Consider the following 21,117-nt stretch of genomic DNA (forward strand, 5'->3'; position numbering starts at 1 on the left):
ATTTTATCATGGTATTGATTGGGATCTTACAGGTGTTGGTGACACTTATGGTAGTATATAAAGTGTTTGGTAAAGGTCTTCATCTTAATAAACTGAAATTTTGAATCTGGAACATTAGTGCCATTTCCACTCATTTCCCTTTTCAGAGCTTATCTTATAGCATCATCTGTTGTGTATTTAAAAAATTGAGATGCAGTCTGATGCCTTGATGTTGGGGTTCTCTGGTATGGGTTTCTGTTTTGGTGTGACCCGTGCTCCCGCCCCAGGTGTTCGCAACAAAGCTAACGTACCCACAGCCTGTGACGCCGTGGAACGTGAAGGAGCTGCGGCAGGCGGTGATGAACGGGCCCAACGTGCACCCGGGTGCCTCCATGGTGGTGAACGAGGATGGCTCACGCACCATGCTCAGCACCACCAACCCTGCCCAGCGTGAGGCCATTGCCAAGCAGCTGCTCACGCCATCCCAGGGCCCACAGAAGATGCCCATGAAGATTGTAAGAGTCACACCCCCTGCTCTCCCTTCCCCCACCCACCCTGACGCCTCCTTTCCACTGTTCATAAAAATCATAGCCAAAGAATCATGGACCATAACCTTTGCCTCCTCAGGTGAACTGGTGCATTAATGTTCAGTGACTGTTACCTTCGCCCCCTCAGGTGAACTGGCACCTTAGAATTCAGTGACTGTGACCTTTGCTCCCTCAGGTCAACTGGCACATTATGGTTCAATGACTGTGACCTTTGCTCCCTCAGGTAAACTGGCACATTAGGGTTCAGTGACTGTGACCTTTGCTCTCTCAGGTGAACTGGCACAGTCTGTAATGGTGACCGTGACTTTTGCTCTCATGTAAACTGGCAGAGGAGCTTGATTGTATTTATCTTCAGGGACAGCAAAGTTCATTCAATTCTGTTGTACGTATGCAGGCAATGAGTGTGACCTTTGCCCCTTAGGTGAACCGACATATTAAGAACGGTGACGTGCTCCTGCTGAACAGGCAGCCCACGCTGCACCGGCCCTCAATCCAGGCTCACCGTGCCCGCATCCTGCCCGGGGAGAAGGTCCTGCGCCTGCACTACGCCAACTGCAAGGCCTACAATGCCGACTTTGATGGCGACGAGATGAACGCCCACTTCCCCCAGAGTGAGCTGGGCCGTGCCGAGGCCTACACACTGGTTAGCACCGACCAGCAGTACCTGGTGCCCAAGGTAGGAGGCAGAGCCAGCCTCAGGAGTCCAGCAGAGGAGGTTGGAGCTGGCTTTATGTTACATTATTGGCATTTAACGGACTCTTATCCAGAGCGACTTATATAGGTTACTGTTTTTTGACGTTATCTATTTATATGGCTGGGTATTTACTGAGGCAATTGTAGGTTAAGTACCTACGGGTTAAGTTATGGGCCTTGCTCCTTACCCGCTATGCTACACTGCCGCCTTTATGCCTAATTCATAGAGTATCAGTTTTGTTTAGGGTCTTGGCCCTTGGCCAGGGACCCCTTGTCTGACCTCTCCTTAAATGTGTGCAAGTCTCTCAGGGTACATTGGGGGGATGTGCTCAGCTGTTTGCCCTCCTTTCAGCATGAAAAAGGGGAAGAATATTTGGAAACTTGTTGGTCATATGATAATATTTGTGTCCTGGTGATGGGTAGCACTGAGGATTTCTATCTGTAGTCTGGGGTCAGAGAAAGGGTGGACTGGTACAGAGAAGATTTCAGGGTCAAATTGCAGGATAGGGGATGTTGTTGCTGTACCATTGAGCACAATGCTTTGTGTAGATTACTGCAGTGGCCATATCCAGCTGTGTAAATGGATGATATTAAACCACATAAGCAACCACATAAGGTAAAAAATGGAATTTCATACTGGGTTTTCAATGGAGAAAATGAGATGATGACAACTGCATAACTCCATCCTCTGCCCTGTGATGTATGCAATAGCGCCCTCTGGTGGATGTGTTAGTGTAGCTGACAGATGCGCCTGGTCTTTCTTCAGGACGGGAAGCCCCTGGCTGGGCTGATCCAGGACCACATGGTGGCCGGCACCAGCATGACGGTGCGAGGCTGCTTCTTCACCCGTGACCAGTACACTGAGCTGGTGTACCGTGGCCTCACCGACAAGAGGGGCCGGGTCACACTGCTCCCACCTGCCCTCCTCAAGCCCTGTCCACTCTGGACAGGCAAACAGGTAGCAGGCGCGTGGGGGTGTGGGGTGGGGTGTAACGTGAGCACCCCCTGTTCATGGGCTGTTTGGTAAGCACCAGAAGTAGTATGGTCAGAATGCAAACTGGACTGGAGCAGTTAGCAGATCCAGTGATTGGTCCTGCCTGAGGCCTGTACCCTGCTCTTTAGCACTATGTCAGGATTCTGAGTTGGGACCAACTTGGCCACAGGCTGACATCCCAGCCAATCACTCCTGTTTTGCTCATGGTCCTGTGCACTTCTGTTACTGCAGAGTAACAAGAGAGTTATCAAAGAGTTACAGAATAGTATCAGTAGAATTACCATATGGTTACTGCATGGTTACAGCAGAGCTATAAAAAAGTTGTCTAAGAGCTATAGGAGAGCAACCATATGTGTATAGCTATGCAGCTATAGAAGAGTTGCCATAGAGTTCGAGCATGGTTTCAGCAGAGGGTTGCAGCTGAATTGCAGAGGGGTGTGTGATGGTAATTTTGAAGCCACTGCTGAGTGGCTGTACCCTGGTCCGGAAGTGTCTGAACATTTCAGGTACCTTGGTAACAATTGGCACATTTGTTTTTCTGGTGTGTACAGGTGGTGTCCACGTTGCTGCTGAACGTGATTCCCAAAAACCACCTCCCCCTCAACTTGACGGGCAAAGCCAAGATCCCCAGCAAAGCCTGGGTGAAAGATCCACCCCGCCCAGTACCGGGGTACCAGCCCGAATCCATGTGTGAGTCCCAGGTGAGACCATCACCCTGCAGTACCATGGTATTGTGAACCATGTGTATATTATGGTTGATATGTGGGACTGTGGTATCATGGTCATATGGACGACATGTAAGACTGTAGTATCACAGTCTTACATTTGCATTTGCATTTATTCATTTGACAGACAGTTTTATCCAAAGCAACTTACAAGTGAGGCAGAGTACAAACAGTCTTACGGTTGATGTGTAAGACTGTAGTCGATCGTTGTCACCTGGGACTGGCACCTCATCCATAAGACATCATGTACTTGTCATTTGGGGTTATGTTGGGCCAGCCACCTAGGTGTAGGGTACTGACAGTGAAATGGAGCTTGGGCATACGCCGCTGTGTACAGTGACGTCTGCTGCCTGTTTGTCTGTCCTCAGATCATCATGCGGCAGGGTGAGCTGCTGGTGGGGGTTCTGGATAAGGCGCAGTATGGCAGCTCGGCCTACGGGCTGGTTCACTGCTGCTATGAGCTGTACGGAGGAGAGACCAGTGGGAATCTGCTCAGCTGCCTGGCACGTGTCTTTACCGCCTACCTGCAGCTGTACCGTGGGTTCACTCTGGGTAAGGCTGATGCATCCCAAGGTGCATTCCACACACTTGCATTCACCTACGCCATACAGGAAAATGCAGTCTCAACTTCACCTGGCTGATTGGTTGAATGCTCGGGGGTGTGTGTGGTGCAGAGTCTGGCCACTCCTGTTTTCACTGTCTTTTCCCCAGTGGCTGTGGTCATCCTTCTAAATCATGAAGGATGAATCTAGTAATACCAGGCATTTCCTCCTGTGGTTAAATCAGGGGTGCTGACTGGGAATAGAGGGGCATTTGGTTTTCCCCAGGTCAGGTCTTAATTACTTAATTGGAAGTGTTGATTGGATGAGAGGTGAAATCCCCCATATGTCTGTTGGGGATGTGGATCCAGGCCCAGAAGTAGACTCCGCTGATTTAAATCTGTTTTTAATTGTCAGGTCTGTGATTCTTAACCCCCTGTGAACCTCTCTGCACCACCCACAAGTGAACAGGTCTGTTGCTCTTCACTCACAGGTGTGGAAGACATTCTGGTCAAACCAGGAGCTAACAGGAAGAGAAAGAAAATCATTCTGGAGTCGACCAAGTGTGGGGCGAAGGTACTAATGTCAGCCCCTTCCATCCTGGGTCCAGCAGTTCTCCTCATCCTTTAGAATATTTCTGCTGAGACAGAACAAAAACTAGGGCCATGTCTGCATATGTGACTGCACCTCTGACCACTTGACCCTGTTGTGACTGTTCCGTACTCTCCGGCAGGCCCTGCGAGCGGCCTTCAACCTCCCCTCCATGGCCTCAAAGAGTGAGGGGTGCAGCCGCTGGCAGGACGCCCACCTTAACCCTGACCAGCGTGACTTCAACACGGTGGACCTCAAGTTCAAGGAGGAGGCCAACCTGGTCAACAATGACATCAACAAGGTCAGCTCACAGGACCTGTGACTGCATGCCAACTGTGGCAGACACGCAAGCTCCATAACTAATTTACGGAGATCCAATAGGCAGAGCAGAGCTGCACCACTCCCACTGGTGGAGATCCAATAGGCAGAGCAAAACTGCATAATGCCCACCAGTGGAGATCCAAAAGGTAGAGCAGGGCAGTGATCAGTGATTAAGGGATCTACTCCTGCCTGGACATTCAGAAAATGTAATCAGTCCATTTTGATTTAGAACTAACTTTTTAAGGCACAATGTGGTCTTCCTTCTGTATAGACAGAGAATCAAATGCTTACAGTCTTAGCAGGCGGCCCTGTCCACAGTGACAAGGGCAAAAGGCCTAGATCGGTAACAGTTCCTTCCACTACATACTTCTATGTCCTTCGGGAATTGAAGTACTGGGAATCTTCTGTAAATTCAGCCCACAGTGGATGTAGTTTTATTATGATTAACATGTTGCAAGTGTCAAATTAGATTTATTCCAGGATAAAACGCCTCAGATTTCCCAGAAACCTCAAATTTCCCAGCATGATTCCCACAGGTCCTTATAGTCATCATCACATTTGGCTGAACTCTGAACAGTGCCAGCATGTACAATGATGTACAGTGACAACTTTACCAAAAACTTTCACTAATTCAACATGTTTATTTGGAAAGAAAAGTGCTCCCTAGATGTCTCAGCCCCATCCTTGGCTTGTTTCAGTTAACTTTACAGCTTGTGAAATTCCTCATTCATTTTGACAATGTAGCAGGCTGATGTTTTGCTGTTTTCTGAACAGCCTCTCTGAAACAGTCGTCCCTCACACAAAGTGCCGTTTCTTCTTAGCTAGGCTAATAGAACCCTGTTATTATTCCATCACTGCTTAATTCTGTTCATAGTTACCCTTATCCAGCTTACAGAATATGTCCAGCATATAAATACAAGAACAAAGCACAATGCAAAGGCCAAAAATAGCTGTGGAGAGGGAGTGATTGCAGTGGCTCGATGTCACTGACAATGACTGTAAAAGGAAAGACACAGGAAGTTTGGACACACCTGATTAAGATAATGGGAAACATGTATTCAAAGACATTTTGATCTAAAGACTTATGCTTAAATGCATGAATTTTTTTCTTAGGCATCAACTTCACGGTTTATATTTGTCTTTGTATGAATTTCTTTCCAAAGAATTTTAATTTAAAAAAGTTTTTTTGGCTATTCTGAAGAATGTAAATATTTTGATTTGATTTGATTGCATAATTCCATTTTTGTTCTTTCATAGTTTTGATGTCTGTACTATTATTCTAAAATGTGGAAAATGGTAAAAATAAAATAAAAATGTGTCCAAACTTTTGACTGGTACTGTACGTTTAAATGTAGTTATTTAACAGACATTCTTAGAAAAGTCCATACAAGAAAGTTAAGCCAAGAGCAGAGACAATACTAGGTCATAATTGTTACAATCCACTTGTAAGAGCCATTAGAGAACATGCCATAGAAGGTGCGGGAGGAAGTTTAAGGATATAGCAGATGTTTGTAAGGATATAGCATGAATAGTTCATAAACAGGTTCATTGTGAAAGTGACCGTGTGTTGGAGGAACGTGTTGGTAATGATAGTGTATAGGAGGTGTGTGTTGGTAATGACAGTATGTAATACGAGGAAGGAGTTGATAATGACAGTGTGTAGGGGGAATGAGTTGGTGATGACAATGTGTAAGAACTATGATATGACTGTGTGTCGGAGGAACGTGTTGGTAATGGAGAAGTGTAAGAGGAACATGTTGGTCACACTTGGTGAAGTGCGATGTGTCCGCAGGTGTGCATGCCGTTGGGGCTACACCGCAATTTCCCAGAGAACAACCTCCAGCTGATGGTGCAGTCTGGGGCCAAGGGCTCCACTGTCAACACCATGCAGGTATGGCCTGTGGGGGGTGCTGTTACATTCATAGAAACTGAACCTTTCAACATGATTTGAAAGGAAAGCAACCATTTTTGTAGTTTGGTATGAAGAAGTAATAGTTAGAATAAGTGTTGAAATATAAAATCAAAACAATTAGGAATATATTTGAAAAATGACAACATATATTTCACAGAAGGATACAGCAGTTGTTGTCACATTCATGTAAGTTTCATAGTTTATGTCATAAAATGTGATGTTTTGATGTAATATATTCAAGATTATTTACATAGGGTTGTGTATATCAAAGTGTAAATAATTAGTAATCATAATGTGTGTTGCATAGTTTGGCATATTGCTTGTACTTAGCTACCTATACCTTAACCTTAATACCCAAGTTTACAGAACATTAGGTTTGTGCTATTGTTCCCTCTGGATTCAGTGTGATTTGTTTGGAACCAGTTGAATTTAACAGGCAAAAGGTGCTGATGGGAGCTGAAGTCTAGAACTTGCTAAGCATAGTTCACATTTTCAAGTTCAAGACCTCCCATTTTTGCATCTGAGAGTTTTTCATTGTCCTGCCCACTGAAACACTTATGGTTGGAGAGATGACTGTGGTTGTTGTAGGAAGCGCCCACTCTTGGGCCCCTGAGTCTCATGAGATGGTGTTCCACAGATCTCCTGCCTGCTGGGTCAGATTGAGCTGGAGGGCCGGCGCCCTCCCCTGATGCCTTCTGGGAAATCCCTGCCGTGCTTCCAGCCCTATGACGTGTCACCCCGTTCAGGAGGGTTTGTCTCGGGCAGGTTCCTGACGGGCATCAAGCCCTCGGTGAGTCAGCTCTCATCTCCCTGTCATGTGACTGTAGCCAACTGACTGTCAAGCTGCCAGAGGCAGAGGAGTATGTGAAGGTGTGAACATGCTAGGTCAGACTCAACACGTCATATTCCAGTCCTTTATCATCTGGGAGCAGGAAAGCAGAAGTGCCTCTTAGTGCTGTGATTATTATTCATATTCTTCCATGATACACATTTTGTGAAAATGTTATTGTAGAGAAATTTTCTGTTTATATTTGTCTGACCTTAGTTTGCATTCCAAAATCCCTGTGCTACATTCAGGTGTAATTTAAAGCACTGGGTGACAATGATTTGTACTGAAACATAATGTGTTGTAAGGTAATGTTTTGAACTGTAATGTAATGCTCTGTAAGGTAAGGTGCTGTGATGTAATGCACTGTAAGGTAAGGTGTTGTAATGTGCTGTAAGGTAAAGTGCTGTGATGTAATGCACTGTAAGGTAAGGTTTTGTAATGTGCTGTAAGGTAAGTTGCTGTAATCAGGGATGTGATTTTTCTGGATTAATCTGGAATTCCGGATTTTCCGACCTGAAAATGTGACCCACGTGAATCATGCAGATCCCTAAAAAAATTTTTGGGGGGGGGACTTCCAGTATTCTGGTATGGTGATGTGGTGGTAAGACACGAAGTACAGAGATCCCAGTCAATTTGTGCAGTTACACCGTTTTAACATCACCATTTTCCTAAATAACCTAATATGTTTTTGTCCAATTGAAAGTTTGAGAGGTATCGTTCACTACTTCTTTTAATTTCGAAATGAGCAGTTCTAAGATTAAAAACTCGCAACTACCACTGGCAACACAAAATGCTAGCCTAGCCAGTAAACTTTCAGCTATGGCAGGAAACACGGCTAGTTTCACTGTGTTGAAGATACTGACACCATATCCATGAATCAACTAGTAACTGAGCTAGCTAAGCAAAGGTCCGCTCTAAACGAGGACATCTCCAACTTGATTCAAGAATCGCTAAAACCACTTCAGACTGCCGTGGATGCCATACGGGACAAAGTCAACTCGTTCCAGACCAGACTCGCATCTGCGGAAGCTATAGCTGGTGAGAACTTCGAACTTTTTACCGCTGAAGTGGCAATTAAAACTCTAAAAGCTCAAAATCAGGCGTTGTTAGACCAGGTGGGCGATCTTGAAAACAGATCACGCAGATCGAACCTGAGAATAGTGAATATACCAAAGGGCAGCGAGAATGGCAAAGATCCAGTTAAATTTATAGAAGAGCTACTCATGGAATGTATGGGTCCAAATGTTTTCACTGAACTGCCAGAATTGGAGAGCGCTCATCTGTCTCTCACCCTAAAACCAGCACTGGAGAAGTCGGCGAGAGCATTCGTTGTGTGTTTTCGTCGATTTCAACAGGAAGAAGCGGTATTACGATGGGAAGGGAATCATGAGGTGAAGTTTCACAACATAACCATTCGATTTTATCTGGACCTGAGTGCGGCTTTGGTGAAAAAACGCGCAGCCTTCAACAGAATTAAATAAGCATTATTTCCGCCAAAATAAGGTTCCGCCTGCTACACCCAGCCTGCCTGAGGGTGACATTTGGCAAGGAGACGCTCACCTTTGAATCGCCGGAGGAAGCACAAGAATTTTACAACAATCGGATTCTGTTTAAAGATTATTCGTAAATTACAATTATTCGTAAATGAGGGGCTTTTAATTTGGTCACTTCAGTAAGTTACCAGTAAAGGGGCATAAGCTTACACGTGGTCCTATTCCCATTGTAAGGTATTGTGGCTATACTCGTAGGACATGTATAACAAGTGATCAGGCCTAATATTTATCTGTTTATTATGATCTATGTGTCAGTTTTCAGACCTCTTTCAGTTTGGTTTCCTTACTGAGATTGCGTCAACTTAACAAAATAAAACATGCATTTCAGCCATCGCTTTCAACAGTTGTTCCTGCGCAGAAATAGCCATGGTTTGTTTCCATGGTTAGCAGTTTATTGTAAGTAACCACTTGGCAGCGTGGTGTTTTAGTGCTTTTTCCAAAGCGAACCTTGTCGGGAATCGGTTTTGGTAGCGTGTAACACGATTTCAGCTTTTTATGTGACGTCACTTGAAATCAGACTGGCAACCCTGTCGAAAAGGCCGACTGTAGTTTATCACAAAGACACGCTTCTTGAGTGCATTTTATTTCCTACTCAACCAGCGCTCGCTACACCCCTGCCCATTTCTGCTCATTGGTGGAACATCAGTTTTAATGGACGCATCATCTTACCCGGAAGAACGTGGCGGCGGGAGCGCATAGCTCATAGCGGGCCGGAAAAAAGGGAGCGCAGGCCACGTTTGGCCCGCAGGCCCCAAATTGGGCGGCCCTGGTCTATACCCAACCTTAATTCACACTCTCTCATTTTTGGAGGAGATCTAAATTGCCCAATCAATCCTTCCTTAGATCGCTCCAACCCAAAATTTAATTTTCCCTTCAAAATGGCGAAAAAGTTGTCAGCATTCATGGACCAAGTAGGTAGTATTGACCCATGGCGTTTTTTTTCCCCTTGGGGAAAACTTTTTCATATTTTTCACGTGTCCACTATACATATAGTAGAATTGACTATTTCTTTATTGGACTCACAAGCTAATGGGGTCTTTCCGAGGACACTAACAGAGGTCTCTGTAACCTAGGAAACCTAGGAAAGACAGAAAGGAATGTGGGTCGTATCGCCCTATTTCGCTGCTCAACTGCGACATAAAAATATTAGCAAAAGCACTGGCATGATGTCTGTAGATAGTTATGGTGGAGGTGATCTCCCCGGATTAAACAGGATTCATGATAGGACGTCATTCCTCTTCTAATTGCATCACCCTCTAAATGTTAAATTCACCAGCATTCAGTGGAGTGGCAGAAGTGGTTATTTCTCTAGATGCGGAGAAAGCATTTGATAGGGTAGAGTGGAGTTATTCATTTTTTTTCATTGTTTGAGAAGATTTGGTTTTGGTCCCAATTTTATGGCATGGGTTGAGCTTTTGTACTCATTTCCAAAGGCATCTGTGGTTACTAATGGGAACCATGGATAAGGGGTACATGCCAGGGATCACCGATAAGCCCACTCTTATTTGCTATCGCTATCGAACCCCTCTCTAGCATGCTATCATCAAGTCAACGCCAGAAATATATGGGATTCACAGATGGGGATTGAACCATAAGGTGTCTCTGTATGCTGATGACTGATTACTGTATGCGTCAGACCCAGTACAGTGCATTCCTCATGTATTAAAAATATTTCATCGATTTAGTGTCTTTTCTGGTTATAAACTTAACTTTACTAAGAGCGAATAAATACTGCCAAAAATCGCCATAAATACTCCAGCTCGATCTGTTCCAGATTCAGATCTACCTTTTTGTATGTCCATAGATGGGTTTAAATATCTAGGTGTTAATAACTCAGTGGCTCCCGAGTGGCTTAGTCGGTAAAAGCACTCATTCTGAGTGTAGACTGAGCGCTACGGCCCGGGCTTGAACCCGACCGTGTCACTAGCCTACAGTGACAGGGAGCTCACAGGCGGAACACATTGGCTTCATTCCACCAGGGATAGGGGTGGGTATGTCGGCAGGGGCTTCGGTCCCATTAGCAACAGTGACCCTTGCTGGTTGATCGGGCGCTTGTGGTCCATGTACCAAAGCTGCATACGAAATGTCTTCCTCCGACTCATCTCTGTGCTAGCTTAGCTTGTGGACCGCAATACGATAAGAAGCAGCGGCTGACATCATGTGTCTTGGAGGAGGGCATGTGCTTGTCCACGCTCTCCCGGATTGACAGTGGGGGTTGTGCAATGGGACCGAACATCGATGATAAATTGGACATTCCAGAATTTGGGGAATTGCCCATTCCAAATTGGGGAGAAAATGGAAAAATGAAAAAAAAAAAAAAATATATATATATATATATATATATATATATATATATATATATATATATATATATATATATATATATATATATATATAACTCAGACCTTCCCTGCGCTTTATCATAAGAACTTTACACCACCAATCTGATCTCCAGAGATGGAACACCATTAATCTGTCACTGGTAGGAAGGATTAATTGTATCAAAATGAATGTTCTCCCTAGATTTCTTTACCTTTTTTAGAGCCTTCCAATTTATCTCCTCAAATCTTTTTTTCAGGCTATTGATGAGACTGTATCATCATTTATCTGGTCAGTCAGTCACCAAATTGGATCTGGTGTGAAACTGAAAACGTCTTTCAAAATCTCTCCCAGCTTTAGTTACTTCTAAAATCCCCTTACATATCACAACATACACTTCAAATCCAACTGTCATTAATACCTTACGTATTTAGCAACAATTTAGAAAACATTTTGGTTTAATTAACTTCTACACTCATGCTCCCATTTGTTATAATCATTTATTTATTCCAGCCAGAATAGATGCAACATTTTCAGAATGGAATAGACATGGTCTCTCCAGATTTAGAGATTTTTATAATGAAGGTGTGTTTGCAAGTTTTAATGAAATTTGTTGAAACCACTTTTGGTATCTTCAGATCCGCCAGTTCATTCATTGTAACATTTCAGATTTCCCCAATGAACCTCAGTCATCTGTCGTGGAGGATATCTTAGAAATGCCTTCTAATTTAAAAGGGATCATTTCTAGAATTTATAATATTATTACTTCTTACGGAGACACTATTCTGGAGAAGATTAAAGCAAAGTGGGACAACAAATTAGGAGAGGTAGTACCGGAGAGAGTCTGGGATGAGGCTGTGGATAGAGTGAATGGAACCACATCCTGTGCTCATCTGAGTTTAATCCAGTTCAAAGTTATTCATCGGATGCACTTTCCCAAAGCTAGGTTGGCAAAAATTTTCACTAACATAAATGAAAACTGCAGTAGGTGTCATAGCGCTCCAGCAAACTTGATTAGCTGTTATTATACTTTGTAATTGATTTATCTTCTTGATCTGCTACATCTATAGATTACAACAGGGGTCGCATCATCGAAACGGTAATGGCCAGGGCTTAATTTGTGCCAGATCCTGCCGGAACAGGATCCGTGACTTCCCAGATGGGGACCGGCACCTATTTGATTGGATCCGGCACCTCCTTTGTCACTATCAAAATCTGTAAATAAATTTTGTGTAATATTTAATGTTATCTGTTCTGTCTTTTATTTCCCTTTAGTCATATTCGTATTGTGTCCATTTTGCTCTTGTGTCACGCTCAGGGTGGGAGCAGGGTAACACTTCAGTCAGCATCTATGGCAAAGTGGACCAAAAGTCTGACGTGTGTCTGTATCTACCTTTTGAAGAAATCAGAAAATGGCTAGATGGATCAGCAAAGACCCCAAAAACAATTCAAAAAAGAACAACACGGGGGGTGCTCGTGAGTTGGTAATGGAGTAGGATGTATTGAAAGAGGCTCCTGCCTGACTTTCTTTAAATCACAGTTTTGTTGCGCATTGTTCCTACATTTGAGGTGAAATCTGTTCTTTAATACATGTACGAATATTTCGGAGCAAGTTTGAGCTGTATCTGTTGCGTCGATGGCCGCCAGTCTCCGTAAATATAAATACGGCGATACCTCAAACAGTAGGCCCAAAGCCTCCTCATGTACTCATTTTTTAACATAAGGCGCCTTTTAAATATCCTTTATAATCCCTCTCCATCCGTCATTCCAGAGATTTTACTATCACTTGATGCTGAAAAAGCTTTTGATCGGGTGGAGGATTATCTCTTTTACACTCTTAAAGTTCGGTTTTGGTCCAAAATTTATATCCTACATTAAGACTCTATATTCTTCCCCAATGGCTGCTGTGTGTACGAACAATAATTTATCCGCTTACTTTAAATTGCAACGAGGCACGAGACAGGGTTGCCCTATGTCTCCTCTCCTGTTCGCCATTGCTATTGAACCACTAGCACTAGCCCTGCGACAGGATATTCATATTAAAGGAATTGGTCGTGGAGGTCGGGAATATAAATTATCGCTTTATGCGGATGATCTGCTGCTGTACATATCAACCCTCTGTCAAGCCTTCCTAGATTGTTTGACTTAAGTAAATTTGGCAAACTATCTGGCTACAAAATAAATTAATGCCAATTAATGCAACTGCCAAAAGTGCCTCCTTTAGTTCAACTCCTTTTAAAATTAGTGCAGAGAAGTTTAAGTATCTGGGTGTCTGGATTACGCATAATTACAAAGACCTTTATAAGACCAACTTTCTGCCCTTGGTATCTTGTTTGAAACAGGATATCAAACGTTGGGATTTGCTGCCCCTTTCTCTGGGTGGAAGGATCAATATAATTAAGATGAATGTGTTACCTAGATTTTTATACCTGTTTCAAAGTCTTCCTATTTTTTTGACCAAATTTTTTTTTAGGTCCATAGATGCACTTGATAGGGCGTTGATGTATTGGCTGAAGGACGTAGATGGTACTGATGCCCCCAAATGGTTAATCTTAGAGAGTTCATCTTGCAGCCCTACCTCCTTACCAGCGTTACTGTGCTCCAAACTCCCATTGGAAAAGCCCATCTCTTATTATACCAATAACCCCATTGTTGTACAGTCAGTAAAAGTTTGGAATCAGTTTAGGCGGTCATTTGCACTTCACAATTCCTCACTATTCGCTCCGATAGTTAAAAACCACATGTTTACCCCTTCGACATCAGATGGAGCATTTAATATTTGGTCTAGGAGTGGGATCTCATCATTTCGTGACCTCTATATAGATAATAATTTTGCATCCTTTGAACAACTGGTGAATAAATTTACTATTCCTTGATCACATTTTTTCAGATATCTACAGCTGCGGAGCTTTGTAGCCTCACATTTTGATTGTTTTCCTTTATATCCCCCCACGTCACTGTTAGACTCTATTTTCAAACTCAGGATAGACCTCAAGCAGATTATAGGTAGGATATATGACCTTCTCAATCTACACAATTTGGTAATTTTAGATGATCTTAAGAGCAGGTCGGAAGAGGACTTAAATGAACAAATTTCAGAAGAAATCTGGCAGAGAATTATTCTAAAAATTTACTCATCATCCATCTGTCAACGGCATGTTGTTATACAGTTCAAAGTAGTACATCGACTTCATTGGTGCAAGATTAGACTGTCTAGAATGAGACCAAATTTGGACCCTACATGCGATAGGTGTAAACAAGTCCCTGCAAGCTTATTACATATGTTTTGGATGTGTCCAGGACTACATTATTTCTGGCAATCTATTTTTGATACTTTCTCCAAAATCCTAGAGGAGCCAATAGACCCCTCCCCCTATATTGCATTATTTGGTGTTGTACCGCCGGATGTCCAATTAAATAGTCGCCTGGACAACAGAGTACAAAAAGCATTGCATTTGTGATTAATATTGTTTAGGTGGAAAGATCCTCTTCCCCCTACTTACTCTCAATAGATTAAAGAGGTTGTGCAATATCTCAAACTAGAGAAGATAAGATATTCTCTCCAAGGGTCCGTACTGAGATTTTATATGATCTGGCAGCCCTTCTTGACATTTGTGGAAAATATGGAACCAGAGAATCTAAACCTATAGTATGCCTCCACTCCCCCCCTTTTATTTATTTATTTATTTATTTATTCATTCATTCATTCTTTTTCCTCTTCCCTTATTATTGGTATTATTATGTATTTCTGCTTTTCATGTAATTTTGGAATATGACTAGTTCTATTTCATTGGTACAGGTCTGAAGGGTGGGTGGTATGGGTGGGTTTAGGGGTTTAGTACTGTTTGTACTTGTATACTGTGAAAATCTTTAATAAAAAGACCTTGATTTAAAAAAAAAAAAAAAAAAAGAACACTCTCTCTGTGTTCCGGGACCTCCTGATTTACAAATTAAGCACTGGTAACGCCCCCTTTTTGGGGGAAAACAAATGGCTGGGCTGCCTTATAGTGTTCTATTAGGTCCTCTTTGCTAAGACAAGGAATGGACCGCACCTCAACATTAATTTTATCTGTCTGTGAGAAAGCTGACTTGTGACAACTAGCGATGGTGCACCTACATAGGTAGAGAAAAAGCCTTAAACAGTTAAAATCTTTACGTAAACATGAATAAAAACCAGAAGATATGGTTGTGTGTGTGTGTTTTTTGGGGGGGGGGATGCATCTGCGCCGTGCTCTGCGCTCTGTATATTTTCCTGCTTTTTTGTCCTTTGCCAATCATATGCCTGTGTAATGTAATGCACTATAAGATAAGGTGCTGTAATGTAATGCACTGTAAGGTAACTGCTAACTGGGTTCCTCTGGGTGGGGTTTGTGTCTGCAGGAGTTCTTCTTCCACTGCATGGCTGGGCGGGAAGGCCTGGTGGACACTGCTGTGAAGACGAGTCGATCAGGGTACCTGCAGAGGTGAGCTTCCAAAAATTGAGTGTGCACTGTCTTTCAGATGTGTGTGTGTGTGTGTGTGTGTGTGTGTGTAACAGAACATGTGCTATGTCTCAGGTGTATGTGTCATCTCAGGTGAATGTGTAACAGAGCATGTGATGTGGTGTGTATGTATGTGTGAGATGGAGTGTGTATGTGATGGAGTGTGTCCTGTTTCAGGTGTATATGTTTTATCTCTCAGATGTGTGATTAAGCACCTGGAGGGCCTGGTGGTTCAGTATGACCTGACAGTGCGGGACAGTGACGGCAGTGTGGTTCAGTTCCTGTATGGGGAGGATGGCCTGGACATCCCCAAAACCCAGTTCCTTCAGCCCCGCCAGTTCCCCTTCATCCAGGACAACTACGAGGTCGGAGACATGGCCTTATCCCCTGTAGGGCAAAGCAATGCTCATCTGATCTGCTTTTCATTCTACATCATCTCTGGAATCAGCCTCTGCATTAACACAGAAAGCCAAGTTTAGGGACATCAAACTCAGTGGTTTTAATTTGCTGCATTCTAAAGTTTAGCTTGAGCTGTGTCCTTCAGTTTAAATTTAGTCTTCAATCTTTAGCTTCAGTTTTAATATTTTTTTTCTCAGCAAAAGCCTACATACACACAATGTCCATTGGAGTTGGATGCACCTTATTTAATGGAGAGAGACGAGAGACCTGAAATATCAGGGTTTTGACGTCATTTGTTTTGTCCAGTTGATGAAATTGTGGCAGTGTACTGAAATCAACCATTTCAGCAGTCACCTTCAACCCCTGGGATGCAGGTCATCAGTAGGTCGCAGTGCCTGGATGAGGTCCTGCAGCGGATGGAGCCCGAGGCGGCAGCCAAACACTTCAGAGCCATCAAGAAGTGGAGGGCGCGGAGGGGCGCAGCCTCGCCCAGGGAGGGGGCGTTCCTCCTCTTCTCCCAGAAGAAGCTGGCAAAACTGCAGGCACAGGGCGAGCTCCAGGAACTGGCTGGGGGGAGGAACAGAGCCATGCTGGAGGTTCGCCCTATCCCTCAGAGCCCCGCCTTGAATATTCCTTTTTCACAGGCAATGCATGTATTGCTGTCAGTGGTATGGTACAACTGGAAAGAATACTCTCACACTTGCAAAACATTCTATTTTTTTGTATTGCACTGAGCATTCAGTCTCTCAGGACCTTCCTCAAATGCCTGACACTTTATATAAATGCCTTACAACACTCTGAAGAGGGTCCTGTGAGACTGACAGCTCAGTGAAACACAGACAAAAAATTGACACTGTTTTGCAAGTTTAAGAGTATTATTTCCAAGGTTACAATATTTCTCTACTCTTAGGCACCTGAGTTTACTTTGGTTTGGATGTGTGAGTGACTGTAGTCCTAGATTTATGGTACCAAACAGAGAGAGAGAAAGACAGAGAGTGAGAGATGAATTGGAAACCCCAGGGAAAGTGGTTGGACCAGTCATATTTCCCCGTATGATGTAAATTATAAATGCTTGCTACGTCCTTTTTCCCTGTGTGTTACATATGTTGTTAAATGAAACCAAATTTTACTTTTGTGTTTATATTTACATGCAGAACTCTCGCTGTCCTGTAGGTGGAATGAGGGCAGTGCTGGTAACCTTTATCTGCTCCTGATCACTGAAAGGGCTGTCCTCATCTCTGAGAGCCGGCCAGATCTAGTTTGTCACTGTTTTTTGCACTGTTTTTGCACTCAGCTGGTGGAGAGGTGGCATTTGCTAGATGAGGCTAACCGCAGCAAGTACATGAGGAAGACCTCCCGCTGCCCCGATCCCTGCCTGGCCCTCCTGCGCCCAGACATCTTCTTCGGCTCGGTCTCTGAGACTTTCGACTCCATCATGGAGTCCTACCTCTCTGAGTGTCAGACCAGGCCCGGCACTGGGGGAGTCAGCCAGGACCCGGAAACGGACAGGTGACCTCTGCCAACAACCCCACCATGGCCACATGTTAATACATCCCCGTTAACTGCTGTGACAATGGGACCAACAGAGCACACCTTGTAATCCACTTAATATCGCCACAGACCTGGAGACAGGTTGGGACTTTTCCAGGAGACTGTTCTCACAGTGATATAGCATTCATAAAAATTGGAATGTCAACATTTTATCATTCTATATTCTGAAAGATTCTAGCACATATTGAAGTCTTGTAAATATTTCACAGTAGTAAACAGAAAAATATTTGACAGTTGTTTTCAAAGGTTGGCGCATGGCAATGATAGCTTGTGTAGGAGCTCAGTTGGGATGGTGCCCAGTGGTAACAGCAGTCCACCCTGTCCCTCCTAGGCTGCGGGCCCTGCTGCAGCTGAAGTGGCAGCGGGCTCTGTGTGACCCAGGTGAGGCTGTGGGGCTGCTGGCAGCCCAGAGTATCGGGGAGCCCTCCACCCAGATGACCCTGAACACCTTCCACTTCGCAGGCAGGGGGGAGATGAATGTCACGCTGGGAATCCCCAGGTATGACTGGGCCTGGGGACAGCACAGCACACTGGATGTCTGTGTATGATAGCAGCACAGTGTGTGTAGTGGGAATATGGTGTGTAAGAGGAGTACAGTGTGTGTTGTGAGAGCACAGTATGTGTAATGTAAGAATGGTGCATGTACAATGTGTGCAGTGAGACTGCAATGTGTTTAATGTGAGTACAGTACGTGTAGAGTAGTGAGTGCAGTGTGTGTAATGTGAGCATGGTCTGTGTGGAGTATGTGTAATGACAGCAAAGTGTGTTTAATGTGAGTACAATGTGTGTAGAGTGTGTGTAATGAGAGTGCAATTTGTGTAATGTAATGTGTAATGTATGAGAGCACAGTGTGTAACATGTTGCTCTGCTGTGTTGCTGCTCACTCTTTGCCCAGGCTTAGAGAGATCCTGATGATTGCCAGCTCCAACATAAAGACCCCCATGATGAGCATCCCTGTGCTCAACACTAAGGGAGCTTTGAAGAAGGTCAAGACCCTCCGCAGGAGACTGACACGCGTGTGCCTGGAAGAGGTGGGTGTGTCTCAAGGGTGGGCGTGTCCCATGGAGTGGGTGTGTCCCAAGCGGGTGTGTGTGTTTTGCAGATTAGAGTTTGACCAATATGAGTGGGTGACCATGTCAGAAGTGGGTGGTTCCACTTAAGCTGGTTGTCTGATGAATTAGTGTACATATGTGTTCTTAACTGTTTTGGTTTATGAGTTGTCGCTTTATTCTGTTAGCCCTGCTCGCATTAAAGGCTTCCCCTGGAATCCTACACTCTGGAAAGGGGGTTAATCTGTTGTGCGTATTGGCACTAAATGTTTCCCCTTGGCATCCTGTACTCTGTGAAGTAGTTTCCTCTCTGCTGTGCTTTCACGAAATGCTTCCCCTGGAATGCTGCACTCTGTCAGGTGGGTTCTTCTGTGCTGTTTGTGTAGGTGTTGCAAAGGTTAGATGTGCAAGAAATTCTTCGAGTTGAAGGTGGACGACAGAAGAGCCGTGTCTTCAAGCTCACCTTCCACTTCCTGCCTCCAGAGTGCTACCAGGAAGACAAGCTGATCTCCCCACAGCAAATCCTGCACTACATGGAAACCAGGTGACCCCCCACTTCTCCATCTCTGGTCTCTTAACTGACACCCCTATCTAACATTCATCTATAAGGAATTGCCTCTTGACACTGAGATTTGGATCTCTCTCCAGGTTCTTCCGCCTCCTGCTGGAAGCCATAAAGAAGCGCAGTGCCAAGCTGGCATCCATCAGCGCAGTCGACTCAAGGAAAGCCACTCAGAGGGACAGTGATCGGGACACAGGGGACGGCCAGGGTGCTCTGGTAAGTTGAGTAGACAAAATCTCATTGAGGATTTACCACTCCTAATACCCTAAAACCACGTAGGCTTTGTAGGAGTTTTTCTTCATGCATTTTGTTTTTCCTTTTTTCACCCCTTTGTTGGAGGTGCTGAAAGTACTGCATTAATGATCACCCACTCAGGAGTCGTGCTGTGGGCCTTAAAGACTGTTTAACATCTCACCTGAAAGACTTCTAGCTGCACAGTGTCCCTATAACTACTGCCTGTAGGGTAAAGGTGTGATGTGTCCTGCTTGCAGGAGAGCAGTGTGATTGACCTTTTTACAGGAAAACACTGGGACTGGCCTGTTTACAGGGTAACTCTATGGTTAGCCTGTTGGTAGCATAGCTCTGTGATTGGCCTATTTACAGGATCATTCTGTAATTGGTTCCTATGCAGTATGGAAAAGTATGGAATTTGATTTTAGTCATTTCCAGGTCTGGATAAGTATGGAAAAAGAAAAGGGAGTATGGAAAAATATTTGTGTTTCCAGACTATTGCCCCTATTCTGTTTTCTAAAATATAAAATTCAGAATTTCTAAAAGTAAATCATACAAGCAGAGTGTTTTTCATGGGATTTGGAGCAGGCAGCCAGCGCAGCCAAAATGTTTACCAAAGTATGGGCCAGAGAGAGCTTGATGTCATCGAAAGCAGGGCAAGAAGTATGGGGTGCAACTGAACACACACTCCTACGCAGAGCTGCCTCTACGCCTGTACGTCACAGCCTGCACAACAGCTTTGCTCCAAGTGCCTTATAACTGTACCAAATCCGGACATCCGCAACCAAATTAGTGTGAAAGAAAATGCGGCAATATCTTTGAATGGCATATATACTGTACATAGCATCACAAATAACCAAATATTAAGCTTGTCTGAACATTTATGAGTAATGCTCGATGTAGTTATCAGAAAAGTAAACGGATCTTTTCTGTGTAAGAAAACCATACGGCTGCGTTCATCATCGTTTCCATGGACGCAGTGAATAAACAAGGCTGCACAGATGCCATGAAAATTAAGTTCTTTAACTTTTTTCAACTCGTTTTCGCTTCTTATTTATGAAAGAGGCTAAAAAAATATGGGGGGAAAATAATATATTATTTATTCAATGTGTTAAGGGAAAATAATACGAGTATAGGTAGCACCGATTAGTGTACTTGCTCTTTGGGCAGAGATGTTTGACAGTGGAATGTCGTCCAACTTTATGCATAGGAGTGTGGACTGAATGGCCACAGTGGGTAAATGTTTTCCGAGGTCTGGCTTGACAATCCCAAATATAAAGCCTGGTTGGCTAAGGATTCCAAATGGGAAAAGAAAGCTAGATGTAAACTTTGTGTAAAATTGTTCGACGTCTCCAACATGGGGGAGGCGGCAATTGTAATAATAGCATACATAGTAATAATAATAGCATACATAGTCAGAATGTATCATACATGTTAACAGTTGGATTTTACAACCATTGATTTACATAATAAACATCTAGCTATTTGTACTAAGATGTCAAATATGGTCTGAAAAATCTACCAAGAAGTCTGGAAATTTGAGTCTGGAAAAGTGTGAAATTTTGAAATGGAAAATTTGTAGAAACCCTGGGCTTGTTTGCAGGATAAGTCTGTGATTGGCCTGTTTGCAGGATATCAGTGAGACAGAAGTCGAGGCAGAGGAAGGAGGCCAGATTGTGGATGGTGAGGCAGATGAAGGAGATGCCGATGCCTCCGATGCCAAACGGAGAGAGAAGCAAGAGGAGGAGGTACAGAGAAGGGTGGCCCCTCCAAATTCTACACCCGTTGCTCACAGCAAAGTGTCACACTCACACACTCAATCTGAGGGAGCTCTCTGATTA

General features: G+C 43.9%; 1 protein-coding gene across 4 annotated transcripts in view; it reads left to right on the plus strand.

The window, feature by feature from the left end:
• polr1a (RNA polymerase I subunit A) overlaps positions 1-21,117 on the plus strand; it is a 40,612-nt gene that overhangs the window by 12,653 nt on the left and 6,842 nt on the right. For 3 of the 4 annotated variants that reach the window (XM_036550806.1, XM_036550808.1, XM_036550809.1), the window contains 18 exons: positions 267-494; positions 949-1,203; positions 1,987-2,178; positions 2,766-2,915; positions 3,308-3,491; positions 3,972-4,054; positions 4,212-4,370; positions 6,183-6,281; positions 6,940-7,092; positions 15,384-15,466; positions 15,684-15,849; positions 16,258-16,479; positions 17,178-17,392; positions 17,766-17,933; positions 18,330-18,465; positions 18,870-19,027; positions 19,132-19,261; positions 20,908-21,024. In XM_036550806.1, coding sequence (XP_036406699.1) covers positions 267-494; positions 949-1,203; positions 1,987-2,178; positions 2,766-2,915; positions 3,308-3,491; positions 3,972-4,054; positions 4,212-4,370; positions 6,183-6,281; positions 6,940-7,092; positions 15,384-15,466; positions 15,684-15,849; positions 16,258-16,479; positions 17,178-17,392; positions 17,766-17,933; positions 18,330-18,465; positions 18,870-19,027; positions 19,132-19,261; positions 20,908-21,024 — 2,898 coding nt within the window. The remainder of the gene's footprint in view (positions 1-266; positions 495-948; positions 1,204-1,986; positions 2,179-2,765; positions 2,916-3,307; positions 3,492-3,971; positions 4,055-4,211; positions 4,371-6,182; positions 6,282-6,939; positions 7,093-15,383; positions 15,467-15,683; positions 15,850-16,257; positions 16,480-17,177; positions 17,393-17,765; positions 17,934-18,329; positions 18,466-18,869; positions 19,028-19,131; positions 19,262-20,907; positions 21,025-21,117) is intronic. The other variant, XM_036550807.1, reaches the window with a different exon arrangement.

This window comes from Megalops cyprinoides, chromosome 18, assembly GCF_013368585.1.
Source record: "Megalops cyprinoides isolate fMegCyp1 chromosome 18, fMegCyp1.pri, whole genome shotgun sequence".
NCBI lineage: Eukaryota > Metazoa > Chordata > Actinopteri > Elopiformes > Megalopidae > Megalops > Megalops cyprinoides.